General features: G+C 34.8%; 1 protein-coding gene across 1 annotated transcript; it reads left to right on the forward strand.

Annotated features, from left to right (window-relative positions):
* Nucleotides 1-6,345: 6,345 nt before the first annotated feature.
* On the forward strand, nucleotides 6,346-14,257 carry LOC132553138 (GDP-Man:Man(3)GlcNAc(2)-PP-Dol alpha-1,2-mannosyltransferase-like). Its single transcript, XM_060217352.1, has 4 exons — nucleotides 6,346-6,366; nucleotides 7,979-8,221; nucleotides 11,001-11,932; nucleotides 12,609-14,257. Exons 2-4 carry the CDS (start codon nucleotides 7,992-7,994, stop codon nucleotides 12,902-12,904), a joined length of 1,458 nt encoding a protein of 485 aa, XP_060073335.1. The 5' UTR covers nucleotides 6,346-6,366; nucleotides 7,979-7,991; the 3' UTR covers nucleotides 12,905-14,257.
* The last annotated feature ends 778 nt before the right edge of the window (nucleotides 14,258-15,035 follow it).

Below are 15,035 nucleotides of genomic sequence, written 5' to 3' on the forward strand. Positions count from 1 at the left end.
TGAAAGTACTGGTATGCTAAGACCATTAAAACAATAAATTCTTTGTTATTAGCTTGCTATATACTGAAAAAAACTATATGCAAGCAGTACATCATTGCAGCCCATAAAAAATGAACAAGCATAGTAGTATTACTTATGTAATAAATGTCCCAAATAGGCTCCAAGATGATAGGGAAGTTGTCCATTTCTTTGGATACAGTGTAGGGAATGTTGATCTTGGACACCATATTATCACTTTAAAGACTGCGTATCTTATTGGTTTAAGACCATTAGCTAGACCATCATGCAAATAACATGCTACGTACAAATATTGGGCAGCTTCATTTTCCAGATTGTTTGTAAATGACTGCATAAGAGTGCCAATTTTATAAAACAAACATGATTTGTCACCATAACTTAAAATAGAAGATGCCTATTCTTCTGGAACACCTGGTCTTATTCTCCTTGTACTTTTTCAGGGAATCTTCAAGTAGATATTGTCTTTGTTTCAATTTCACACTTGTTTTGCTGGTTCTACAATTCTGTTGACATGTTTATATATTCTTTGTTCTCTAAAACTTGTCGCAAGATATTTTATTCCTCTTGTATTATCATTTTTTAACATCCTTACAGTGACCATGAACCTTGAAATTTGCAAGATGTGAATATCTTTTAGGTTGTGAAATTTGAAAGAAGAATGAGGGTAATGCAAAGGAAAACACACCCATGCAACTATCCGTTTTTTGACTGTGACCTTGATCTCGGACATCTGACCCTGAATTTCTTAAGAAACCGAATTCTCCTCACAAGGGATACATGTTCCAAATTTGATTGAGGTATACTAACTGTTTTAGTCTCAATGCGTTTACAAGGTAATCATATTGTACTTATGCAAGTACTGTGACCTCTACATTCAATCCTCAAAATCATTACTATATCCTCTCCACATTGCCCAGGGATAACTGAAACTGTAATCCAAATGATAACTAATACCCCCAACACCCACAGCCTTACTTATCTCCACAGCCTTACTTATCTCCCCATGGTGACCTTTTACACAGAAACATCCTCTGAAACACAGTGGCATGTGCACATATTCCCTGACATTCCTGCGAAGTTTTGTTGAAATTGGTCCACAGGTTTGGAAGTTGACCAACATGCAAAACCTGTCTATATTGACCAGTTGCCATGGCAATCAATATTTCGAGAGAAAATGGTGCATGCACATCTACACATTGTCCCGAATATTACTGTAAAGTTTCATTTGAGTTGTCCAGACAAGATGTGTCTACAGACAGACAAACAGATGGATGGACGGATAGACAACCTGATTCCAGTTTACCCACCTTTTGGTGGTATAAGAATGCACAAGAGTGCTTACAAATTCCATGTGGACAGGCATCATTGAAAAATAATAATAATAATAAAAACATGATAAAGATGCTTATATCTTGTTTTATTCAGTTTTTAGATACAGTATTCTTTCCATGCTTTGATCAGCAATGTAATCTTGTCATGTCAATATCCTAGTACAAGATTGCATACACAAAATTGTTGTAGGTGGACTTTTAAGATGAATAAAAAAAAAATACATGCCTAAGTTTAAATGAAGGTTTTAAACAGAAGTTGTAATATGTTCAGTATGCAGTGATTTTTCTAGACAGTTGTAAACCATAAACTTGGTATACAGCGATCTTTTCTACACATTTGTAAACAACAAACTCAGTATGTGGTGATCTTTTCTACAAAAAGTTTTTTTTATATATATTGTATACACTAAACTCAGAAAAAAAATAAATAAGTAAACCTTTCTATGTACACTACAAACTCAGTATACAGTGATCCTTTCTACACAAACTTGGTATAACTAGTGAATCTTTCTACTCAAGTAAATTGAAGATTGTATACAAATTTACTACAAATGCAGTATACGAAGATCTTTTCCACATTTTTTAAGTTTCTGCCATTTGTTGATTCTTCTTTCGTGATGGTAAATATATTGCCGCCTTTAGAGAGTACTGTGACCTTAAAAGGCAACATGGTTGTTAGCATCTCCTCAAGTGAATAATCATCTTCAACATCTAATTGGAGGCCGGAAAGAAGGACGTTTTTCTCCACCATAAGGTCCTCAAATCCATTGTTGGTCATAATAGCCAATTCCAAGTTAGAAGAATCAATAGAGATACCTTCTACCATTCCAGATTTCATTTCTTCAGGGACATCCACCTCCTGAAAGAGAGTAAGGGAAATAAATAACTATATTTCATTATTGCTATGATTATGTGCAAGAAATATACACTTCTGTATAAGCTTATAGTCTTGAACTTCCCAATAGGAGTCTATATTAAATATACTGTAATTACTTATTTTGACGTTCAGGACTGTCAAATTATTAAGCGATGGACAGCTAGCAAAATAATAATATCTCGACCATGGTCATACAGAGATTGTGTAATTTAATTAATTACATTGGACCGTCATGTAATGGTAATCTAATTATTTTGAAAATACCTGTAATGGAAATGCCATTTTCATAACATAATTTAAATTTATTTAATTACATCATCATGTAATTGAACCCATGCCCGTTACAAACATTAGCTGTCCTAACTGATCCTAAAATTAACTTTGGCTACTTCTATCACAAAATTAACTTTGGCTATGTCTATTACAAATGCCACATTTAGCTACAGTAGAGGTATTTCAAAAATGTATGTCATTGTAGCTGAAAGGACATAATTAATGGTTACTTAACCAGAACTACAGTTCTGAACAAACCACTACAAAGCCTGGTTAACTGTACTAAGAAAATGTCCTCTCAATCAATCAGTTTCATTGATTATTGACATCTTATTGTTGTACTCACTTGAGTTTCTTAAAGTTTCAATTTGACTTTTAATAAGGCCCAAAGTGGTAATACTGCAATATCTTAATTAGCTCTCGAGGGGTATTGGTTTGACTATTTATCCCATTTCATTCCATTCACCATGGAAACAAAACTCTAAAACGCTAAAAAACAGTCGACAATTAATGACAAATATTGAGTCTAGGGCTGTGTAAAATTGATGAATCAAAAGTGTTGAACTGCAAGTGGATGCAGTTGACATAATACTGAAATGAAATGAACAAATACAGTACATATATTAAAAGTTCAGGCATAATAAGAATTGTACCAATTACACTTTACACATTCACACTGGGACCTTACACTTTACACATTCACACTGGGATCTAACACTTTGCTAGGTTTATCCTAATCTTTATTAAAACACCTTCCGGGATTCAGATGTTAACTGACATCTTCATTATTCCCAATCTTTATATTGCAATCGTTCACATGCATCACTCTTCAACAGAATTAATGAGACATCATGTCAGAAAGACAAAAACTAAATTTAAGCTAAAACTAATTATATTAACTTCACATGTAAACCTTACAATTGGCATACCTGTAGAGTTCCCGTACGATTTCATATCCTGGCCTTGGGGTACTCATATCCTGGCCTTGGGGTACTTATAAATTATCTCCGATTAAAAATTTGAAAGAGCTAGATCTACAATAGCACGGACAGTGACCGATATTTTAAAGTAAAATCGATATATTACACAGATAGATTCCTAGATCTATTCACGGTAGCGTAAGTAGTACAGTACAATATTACGGATAAGTTTTTTTTCTGCTTAATTTCCGATATGTTGGGCCACTGACAGAAGTGACTGCAATGAGACCATTATGAAACGATCATTCAAAAATAAATCCATTTCAAAATACTGAAATACTTTACGGAAGCAACAAAAATGTGCTAGATGCTTACATAACATTTTTCAAATGCATACTGCTTCAAAGCCAAAGGAAAAGTCTTGAAACTATTTTGAAAAAAAGTGCCATGGCGGCAGTGCCCAGCTTGCGCGTCGAGCCTAAATTCAATACATGCGATGGCTCATTTCAAATGAATTGTTGCAAAAAATGCAATTGCTAGTTCAGTATAAGTATTGACACTAAATTCAGCTTATATATATAGTGATACTTACCTACATCTTCTTTCAGCCGCCGTCTTCTTTCCGGGGCAGCACCGAGCACCCCGGCTGTTTCCGTCAAAATTTTATGCTACTCTAAATCATTCTTATTTTAGTTTCATTCTTATTTTCAACTACATATTTCAGTATTTTCAAAAGTTTTCAACAGTATTAAACGGGATGAAAATTTTCGAAAAAGAAAAAAAAAAGAAAGATATGACTCCCACAATGCATCGCGCGGAAAAGAAAGTTCAGCCGCCATATTGGCATCGCCTCGCGAGATTTACCACCATAAAACGTGAGTCTTTGTCATTGTATTTACAAATTTCGATGTCTGATTATCATTAATACACAACACAAAACGTTTTCTTGATTTAAAGTAATGAAGAAAATGTCGATAAGGTTGTTTCATTTAATGACTAGGATCAGCAACTTGTAGGGGCGATAATCCAATGATTACGGTAATGTCCGGCAGATGGAGTAGGAGTAAACTTTCGATTTATGAACCAATGAAAACGAAGTACTGATACTCAGGGCCAGGGGCGACAGCAACATGCTGAAGAGCATTGAAAATGCTCTTAGCATAAAAACTAATACAAAATTGATGAAACAATAGCAAAATATGAAAAAAAAGAAAGATTTACACAGACATCCCTGAAAAATTAAGACAATAAGACTAGTTATTGTAGAAGGGTATCCATCTTCTGTTTCAACAACAACTCTCACCATGTAAATTTAGTTCTCCAATGAACTTTAAACTAATACCATCATCGAACACAATGTTTTTCCAGCAAGATCACGATCATGCATGGCCACCATTAAATCAACCCACAATTAAGGTTTATCTTTCACCAAAATCACGATATCGTCCGTGTTAATTGTGAAGTAAAAACTCCCCTGCTTGGATCTATTATGTAGCTGCCATTTGAAGCACTGCACTACCTCCCTATATTTATAGTATAGTATAGTTATGCCAGGAGCTACTTATTGACTATAGACTGTCTCTCATACTCTGTATTCACTACATTGGTGTTAAAGTGGGAAGTTAGAAGTACATTTTCAGAATTCAGAATTGATAAATTACATTGTTACAAAGGGCTATAACTCTTACTCCTTGTACAACGCCACTCAACCATTATTTCCATTTATAAATTTTGTGATTGAAATTGACAGTGCCCAAGAAAGAGTGTTCCACAAAGGGCTGTAACTTGCAGTTTTTTATGAGATTACTTATCACAAGATATCACAATTAAATTAGTGTAACCAGCAGGTCATTGAGCATGTCAGCATTTCTAAACCGATTATGTAACAGCTACAAAAAAAAAACATATTTATCAGAAAAGAAGCCCATGCTTGGTAATAGCCCACCTATATCTACTATAATTTCAGTAGAAACCATAACAACTGTTGTATTCTAATTTCAGTCAGAGGTCAAAGTTTTGCCTGTCTGGGCTTTCTGCAGGATAAAAATGATTTATGAGACAACACAGTTGAGTCACTCCACTGTGTGTGTAGCCAAAAAGCTCTCGGCTATACTTTAAACATTGCTGTTATGTTTATTTGGTCTCATTCCAAGTTAAACATCTCTCAACAACACTACACCTTGGAATAAATATGGATGTTAAAATGTGATTAAATGTATTATAGCTATACAAAATTTGTGAGTGTCTCTCGGTATTTTATTTCTTGCAAAATATTTTTTAAAAGACTACAGTATAATGAAAGGAATATGGTAAAACCAAGGATCGATAAAGATAGGAATGCATCTATATACTGAGCAAGCAATATTGTGTAGTCCGAATTGCATTTGAACTCTTTTGTTACGGTTTGTTGGGCCTATCAGGAAAATGTGGTTTCTGGTAGCAGTCTATGTGTTAGTAGTAGTAAACCATTGTAAAACGCAATTTTTTGTTTGTTTGTTTTTATCGGAAGATTTCTTGTATGTGATGACTTATGTTAGCTGTGGAAATATTCATCAAAACGATTAAGCTTACCTCAGTGTAGTTTTCCAAGTCGTTGGATGTTTTGTTTTTGCAGAAAGCAATAAAAACAAATAGTCAAGTAGTTTGTTTTGACGGTTCCGCTCCATTGGAAATGAACACCTGTAATGAAGAGCTCCAAAGCAGGGGAGGTAAGAACACGCTTGTGTCAAGTTTATTTCAAGACGATAAGATACATTACACTAAATTTCGTTATCATATCAGTGGTCATGGAAATAGGTTATTTCTTTGATTATAAAGCATCAAGCCTAAACTTATTTCAACGTAATATTTCTGAACGATATATTTGTTCACAGGAACCGGAAACACGTTTGTAAAACAATATGGAGGTGATGAAACAGTTCGCTGGCTTGATTCAACAATATTTCAGGTCAATACTATCCTACTTGAGTCGTGATGCGAACACGTAATGGGGCATGGCATATATGGATGCGTTCATATAATACTTGTGATATTTTTACCTTTAAATGAAACTTATTTAAGGAAACATTTTTATTTTTCTTACTGAAAAATGTCTGCATTAAACTTCGCGTTTCGTTGAAAAATTATCAAAAAACTTGTTCAAGCTGCGTCTTCGTACAGTGTTAATTTGACTAACAGACATTCATCTACAGGGGAATTGGTCAAAATAAACAGTAGTTCTGAAGATCCACATCGGTATTTATCTGTGTACGTCCGCCGCTTTGGCAATACTATTGCTGTTAACTTAAGTCGTTTTGTAACTGCTCTTTAAAAAAGCTTTAAGCTAAAAAAAAAGTCACATGACAGTAGCTTGTTCAAACGTAAAAGTACTCGTGTCCTTAATATAAAAAAGACACACATTTGTATGTTTAGTAATAGAATTGCTTTCATAACTAAATCACAAATTATTGTATCTGAAGTTAAAGGGGGAAAACATCATGTCTGCATGGATTTTTTTTTCTGTCATATAGGGAAATCAATAAGAGTTGCTCTTATTGTCTAAGGAATATGATAAATAGATTCTAAACTTGTTTATATATCATACTGAATTAAGTGAACTTGTTTGAGTTTGAGGTGATCAATACATGCCAAAATAGTTCTTTTTCTCAAATTGATAATTTCAAAGATTTTCAGGAAAAAGTGCTGCTTCATTGAAATAAGCTATCACTTGGTGCTTGAACCTCTGCAAATTGAAACATACGTTTAGAAACAGGAGATTAAAGATACCATGTGCTAGCCTTCCTCTTGTCTACATGATGTATTCTGAGATTTCCGTTCATACAAATCTGATCAACAAACAAAAGTAGTTTTATGAAATGAATCAAGTACAGGTTAGGAACACTCTTGGAAAGTCAAAATTTTACTGTGTGGCCTTGGATGACTTCAAATTTATTTTTGGTCATGAAAAGTCCTTGAATAGGAAATTCACTATTATATACAATCACACACAGACATGAATAAGAGGAAATGGAATTTTAATCCAAATTGGAAGACTAAATCTTTGTTTAAATCAGTCAATTAAAACGGTGACAGTTCAAATGGAATTGCATTTAGTATCTCACTCTGATAGACTTTTAGAAAATGTGTGATATGAATCAGCACTTAAGTCTAAAGCATGATCAGACATTATGAAAAATAATGTACATGTAATCTGTCTTTATTTTTGTCTGCTTAATTTCATTTAGATCTTAAAAAGGCCATGAAATGGCCTTGAATTTGGTTTGATCAGGTCTGGTTGTGCCTTGAAGGAAGCAAAGTTCATGTTCAAATTTCCTTTGATTCATTCTCCACATAGTGAAAAATTTTGTCAGGAACAAAAATCTGGATCCATCTTGACACTTTCCAAACATTGTTTTAATGATTATTATGGTGCATGGTACATCACAATGGTTGATGCCTACAAGCTGTGAATATCATGCTTTGTATTAAAATTACTGCTTTCTGTTTTAGAAACTAGGGTTGTAAATATACAAAAATACTGATCAAAAGAATTTACAATTTTTTTTTCTCATATTTTGCAGTTTTCTGTCCGAAATGTTGACTTCACTGATATGCATCTGTATCATATTCATCATCGTTGTTGCCATAGCAACCACATTCCTGAGGTACTGGATACAACGCCGCTCAGCATTCCAGCTTCCACACATTAGAAAAACCAAATCAGGGGAGATAACTCCTGTCATTGGATTTTTCCACCCATATTGTAATGCAGGTGGCGGTGGAGAGAGGGTGTTGTGGGTCGCCATTAGATCAATACAGCGAAGGTGAGGATCAGAACCACCCCTAATTAAAAAGTCCTTAGGACTGTCTACTGCTATTTCTGGTCCTCCTCAGTAAAAAGTTGTATCTGGATTCAAGATGATATTGTTTTGAATTTAAGAATTTCTGAATTCAGATTCAAGGTGTACAACAAAGATAATGTATTAGTCTATGAGGTAGTCTTGACACATATTTCAACATGCAAGAAGAGATGTAAAACTGAATATTATAGTAAGTTATTGTTAAGTTAATTGGTGGGTTAGGGGACATAGTGGCCGACTCCATTTCACTGTGTTTATCAGTAGTCCTGACTGTTAATAGGATGTAAAGCAACAATAAGTAAAACCAATTGGGTGGTTGGTTGGTGACAGGGTTTTCTTCTCCCTGACTCCACCTATCACTAAGTGTGATGAACCTTTGTATTCTGGCCACTTGTTAAATTTGAAGAAAATTTTTTCCTTTTGTTTTCATTTTTAATCTGCCATCATAAGATGGTTTGCTATTCAAATCACCCTGCATCAATGGTCCATCTGTCTTCCATCCATAAAAATCTTCTGTTATCAGTATTTCATGAAAAGTGCTAGATGGATCTTTCTTCGCTTTGCTCCCTAGTTGTGCCTCTTTGATGTTGGGACTGATCAGAAAAACAAAATGGCCCACAGATGGCCATCTTGGATTTCGAAAAAGAAAGGTTGTTAATGGTACTTCTCGAGAAGTACCTGGTGAATCTATCTTATATTTCATATGATGGTTCCCCTCCCTCCATTGTTGTACCTGTTTGAGTTTTGGACTGATCAGAAAAAGAACATGGATGACAGGTGGCCATCTTGGATTTCAACATTGAAAGATTTACATCGCTATTTCTTCTAAAGAATGTTCAAATTTCATATAATTAAGAGCAAAAACAGACAAGAAGAAAAGAGCAAATAAGGGAAAAGATCCAACTTTTAAAGAACAAATAGATATCGAACAATGGTTGATGGCAATATCCCTGTAAGATCTCTTGTTACAAAAGCACAAGTCTTTTGTTTAATCTCAGACATATTTGATCATAGAGATGTGCCATTTCCAGAAAGCATTTTCTTTTAAAAATCTTTAATTTAAGGCCTTCCTTAGGGATACCTTGATTGATGGGTTGACAAAGATTGTCCCTGAATAGTTGTGAATATTTTATTTTTTGTAAATTTCGAAAATTATGTCAAGGTTCTTGTTAATATGTTACAAGCTTCTCATATGGACTTTAATAAATACCTGATCCATTACCTTTAATACACCTATATAGACTAGGGACTCAACACAATCCCTGGTTCAATGCTTATTAAACCTATATAGACTAGGGACTCAACACGATCCCTGGTTTAATGCTTATAATAAGCCAATATAGACTAGGGGCTTGACGTGATCCCTGGTTCAATGCTTATAATACACCTAAATAGACTATCCTAGTGAGTATCATGCCAAACCTTGATAAAGTGGTTGAAAATATCACACTAACCATACAGACAGAAAACTAACAATCGTCAAAGACAGTGGCCTGTTTTGGACTTTGAAAAATATGTTGATTATAATTTGATTATCTTTTGAAACACTTACACATTGAACTGTTTAGAAATTGATAGGTTTTATTTATTTCCCTTCATGTCGGATATGACAATGACACAGATGCCATGAGCACATGTCTGTTTTCATGTGTATTAGCGGGAAATAGGGTTAACATTAGTATGTAGAGTGTGAATTGAGACTTTCCATCGGACTATGGATTAAATTCACTTTTTATTATCCCTTGCTCAACAAAGTTGGGGGGGGGATATTCAAATGGGTTCCGTCCGTCTGGATGCTGCTTTCCGCATGATATCGTTTGAAGGACACAAAACCCTGGTCCAATACTTATAATCTACTTATAGAGACGAGAGACTCAACACAACCCCTCTTGTTAGATACTTTCCAATAATTTATGTATAGACAGAGATTTTGTTTCAAAAACATTGAATACTCCTTCATTTCTCTTTCCAACCATTTTGAACTTATCTGTTGTCAACGACACCATACAACCCTGGCTGTTTTGAGAACATTAATCCCTGTATAAACAAATAAAACATAGTAACTGACAATTGAAATTTAAAGATATCATAATTTTTTCGATGTTCTCTTTTTATGATAATCAAGTAAAATTGTACACCATCCTCATTTAACAAGAAATCCAACAAAAATATTGATAACACTACAAATATCAGATGAGATGTTTTGAAAATTTTTACCTGGTTTAAAGTACCAGTATTCTTAGAATTACTAAACAATTTACTTCTTAGAGTTAAGGGTATTTGTTTTAGATATGAAGTCTAAAATAGAATTAATGAAGGCAGACAGAGATATACATTTGATTGATGGTGCTGGGTGGTCAGATGGTGCAGCGATAATACACTTGCCTTTCAGCCTAGACATGTGGAGGTTTGATTCTTTAAGACAGACCTGAAAAAGCATGTGGTCATTTGTTTGGGATTTCCCCATGGATTCTTGATTTCTCTCACAGTGAGATCCCTGGCTCACCTGCCTACATCCGAGCCAACTAGAGTGATTAGTCAAAGAAATAACTTGTTTTTTCAATTGTTATAAGATAGATAAATAAAATGAATATATTGATGAAGCTGACTATGATGGTTATGAAAACTGGACCAAAGATTTTAAACGGGGCAAAGTTGGAGAGGTGGGCTTATTACAAAACATGAGCTTATTGCTGGATATGTATGGTAGATCAGTGTATGATGGTTTTGTCTGTATTTGTAGGTATCCCAATGTCAACTGTGTTGTATACACAGGAGACACGGATGTTACTGGTCCACAGATTCTGGAGCGTGCCCGTCAGCGATTCAATATCACCCTAAAGTCACATGTCCATTTCATCTTTCTGAAGCGTCGTCGATGGGTTGAAGCTGTCAAGTACCCCAGGTTCACCCTGTTAGGTCAGAGTCTTGGTTCAGTTCTCCTTGGCTGGGAGGCGTTGCTTGCCTTTGTACCAGATGTCTTCATAGATACCATGGGGTATACGTTCACTATTCCTTTGTTTGAATACTTTGGAAGATGTCAGGTATGTTGTTACGTTCACTATCCCACGATAAGTACCGACATGTTGGGAAAAGTGGCGTCACGTACAGAGGCTTTTAATAATGCAACATTTATCTCACAGAGCCGACTCCTCAGCACGGTGAAACTTCATTACTACAAAGCCTTTGCATATCTTTACGGATTGGCTGGTAAACGGTGTCACGCTGTGATGGTCAACTCTAGCTGGACCTACGGTCACATCAAACAACTCTGGCAACCTACCGTCCACACCAGCATACTGTTCCCACCCTGTGACACATCAGACTTCACCAAAATCTACCTAAAGGAACAGATTGACTCGCCAACACTAAACATTGTATCTATCGCCCAGTTTAGACCTGAAAAGGACCATGCATTACAAATTGATTCCTTTCATCACTTTCTGCTGAAAAAACCAGAGACAGAACGAAATAAATATAAACTTATTCTTGTGGGAAGCTGTCGCAACAGGGGAGATAATGACCTAGTAGAATGTTTAAAACAGCAGTGTGAATCACTCGATATTACAGAATACGTGGAATTTAAACTTAATGTGAGTTTCCAGGAGCTGAAGGAGTTGATGGCTACATCAGTGGTGGGTCTGCATACCATGTGGAATGAACACTTTGGTATCGGTATGTACACTTCTGGAAAAAACCACATTTCCAGCTTTAACTTTTCATGTCCTCAACAATTTTAAAACATCTATCATCTGCTGACTAGTTATAATACAAGGGAAATAACTCTCTACATGTATTGCTAGTATTAGGTATGATAAAGTTAGCTGATGGAAATTTTATTTATTTATTAATTTAATAATCAACATTTTCAGTAATTTATTTTCCATCAATTTTTGACAAATTTACTGATATATTAATGGTAGCATTTTAAAGTTTTATCTTAAACAATCTGATTGTTAAAAATGGCATTCATTGTCCTCTAACTTCATTAGAAGGATCATACAGTGGCAGTGAAATGCAAATGAAAACTTTAATCTGATTTTTTGTAGTTATAAATTTTTATTGCATAATAGAGATTTATGTCACAATTTGTCTAAATGTACTAGGTAGTAAATAAACTTGGTAGTCATTTTTTAAAATAAAGTTTTTACGATTTTGTCAGTTTTCCTGAGGGTTGGGAAACTTTTTTTTTTATTTCCTGAATGACCGTTTTAAATTATTAACGTTGAATATTGATGAACAATGCTGATGACATACATATATATCTGTGTCATCCTCTATATTTCTCTACCTTATAATTTGTGGAAAATAACCATGAAGGTTTTCCCTTAAAATTTTGTCTTCTTTACAGGTGTTGTGGAATTAATGGCTGCAGGGACTGTTGTCCTGGCTCACAACTCAGGAGGGCCAAAACTGGACATAGTGGTCAATCACCATGACCAGATAACAGGTTACCTGGCTGAAGATGTCCAATCATATTCTCATGCTATGGACACAATATTTAGTCTGACTCCACGGGAACGACTTGACATAAGGAAGAATGCACGTGACTCTATATCTCGGTTCTCTGAGGAAGAATTTGAACATGGATTCCTGGAAATAATAGAACCTCTCATTTCAAACATTCATAGAAGGCGGACATCTTGAATTATATTGACATTTGGTTTTAAATGCATCATCCATGCATCATCCGTGCATCATCCGTTGTCGTGTGCCCTCCGCCATCTGTAAACTTTTGTTTAAAACACTACTCCTCCTTAACGCCTAAGCAGATATCAACCACATTTGGTCTAAAACATCATTGAGAGTGAAAAATCAGTTCATAGATTCAGGAGGTTGATTCGCTCCCTAAAGTCTTAGGGATGGGGCTTTAAAAGGAGAGTTAGTCAATATTTTGCTTCAGAATGCTACTCCTTATTAATGCCTGGGTAAATTTCAACCAAATTTGGTGTGAAACATTATTGAAAGTGGGTTGTCATTTTTTAAATTCAGAAAGTTGATTGGACTCCTAGGGTCTTGGGGCAAGCCACCGAAAAGGAAATTTACAGTATTTTAAGGTTTTAATAGATTTCATTTAAATTTTGTCTGAAAAATTAATAGAGGAGGGCAATTAGACTATCATCTGCAATCTTGTGGTTTGTCCATCAACGCATCGGTTATTAGATGACTGTTAAGGGCCATGGCCCTCTTGTTAAATATATTATATATAGTAATATATGAAATAGGACCTACTACAAAACGTATATGACTTGAGTTATCAGTGTTTTGAGCAGAGGCTTATCGGCCGTGATGTTAATTATATACCGCACAATCATTGGTTTGTCTAAAAAGTTCAGGGCACATATGTGCACCCTGAATATTGTTGGGAATAGTACATTATAAATAGGGCTGTTACAAGAACACAGAGATGGGTTAGGTTGGAGGAGTGATCAGGTTAAAAAATGTATACCCAGATACCCATCCAAGTGGGAATTATTTGCTGTCCCGTCTTTGTCAACAGTAAAACATATTGAAGTAATGCATTACTCTAAACATATGTTCTTCAACAGTAAAATAAATTTTGTGCTTAGTGCTGGAAAAATTTTGCTAAGTTATGATTATGCTAAATTGCACTTTTTGAATGGTATTTACATAGCTAGTATTTGCTTCAAAGCAAATCCTTCTTAATACCTGGGTAGATTTCAACCAAATTTGCCCTGAAACATTATCAGGGAGTGACAATAATATCAAACATGAATGAAGTGTTTCTGAGGTTGTCCTGACCAAATCTTATTTTTACGCTTTGGTCCAAAATTTTATTTTGTAATGAAAAGAAAGAGATGATTTGTTTTTTACTTTAAAGTCTGATCAAAACTTCAACATGCTAACCACAGTAGTTATTTTGCAACATGTTGGTGCAACTGTTTTTCCTTTACATAGCCTACCATTTCTGAGTTTCTGATACTTTCAAGGAATGTTCAAAATTTGAAAGCATCAGATTTGTCAGATGTCAGACCACCATCAGTGAATTCTGTTCTTTGTCAATCAATTCGTCAATTGTCAGATGAACATTAAGGGCCATGGCCCTCTTGTTTACTGAAAAGTAATGTTGCACTCTACTTGTAACAGCCCTAAAAATAAACCTCAGCTAGATTTCATAGAGATTTGAAGTATGGATGAAAGGAGGATATTTCTAGTCAGATATGAAGGACGGACAATTCTGGCCATCTGTTGGGTAAGATAACATGAGTCATGTATGTTTTGTTTTTTATCTTTTTAATTTATTGTCCTTGGCTATATGCTACAGTCTCAATTTCCACTGCCTTAACAAGTATCATGCATTTTCATGTGTAAAAAGAATTATTTTGAAAGGAAGAAAAAAAAATATTGTTCTGTCTGAAATCGACGTTTAGAATATCACAATCTGAAAGTTATAATAAATTATATTGTCACTGAATGCTTTTTTTTCTCTCTCATCTTCCATTTTAATTTTTTTTTGTTGTCAAGACGGATTTAAGACGTTTTACTATACAGGATAATTTTACAAGTACACGGAGAAAACCTATGTGGTTTGGCAGGTGACCCTGTACCATTTCACATCCATTCTGGGAATCGAACCCCGGACAGCTAGGTCCACCCTTAATTTTTGTTCCAGTACAACTGTCACCCCTTTGACCTGTTCACAAATAATGCAAAAATAAGAAGTAATGTTTCATGTTATAGATGAAATGTATACATTTCAGAGAGATTATAAAACATTGTGTGAAAATGAAAAGTTGAATTCAGCATATGGGATTTA

The sequence above is a fragment of the Ylistrum balloti genome, unplaced genomic scaffold (assembly GCF_031769215.1).
Source record: "Ylistrum balloti isolate Yb309-2 unplaced genomic scaffold, AGI_CSIRO_Ybal_v1 Utg370298, whole genome shotgun sequence".
Classification (NCBI taxonomy): Eukaryota; Metazoa; Mollusca; class Bivalvia; order Pectinida; family Pectinidae; genus Ylistrum; species Ylistrum balloti.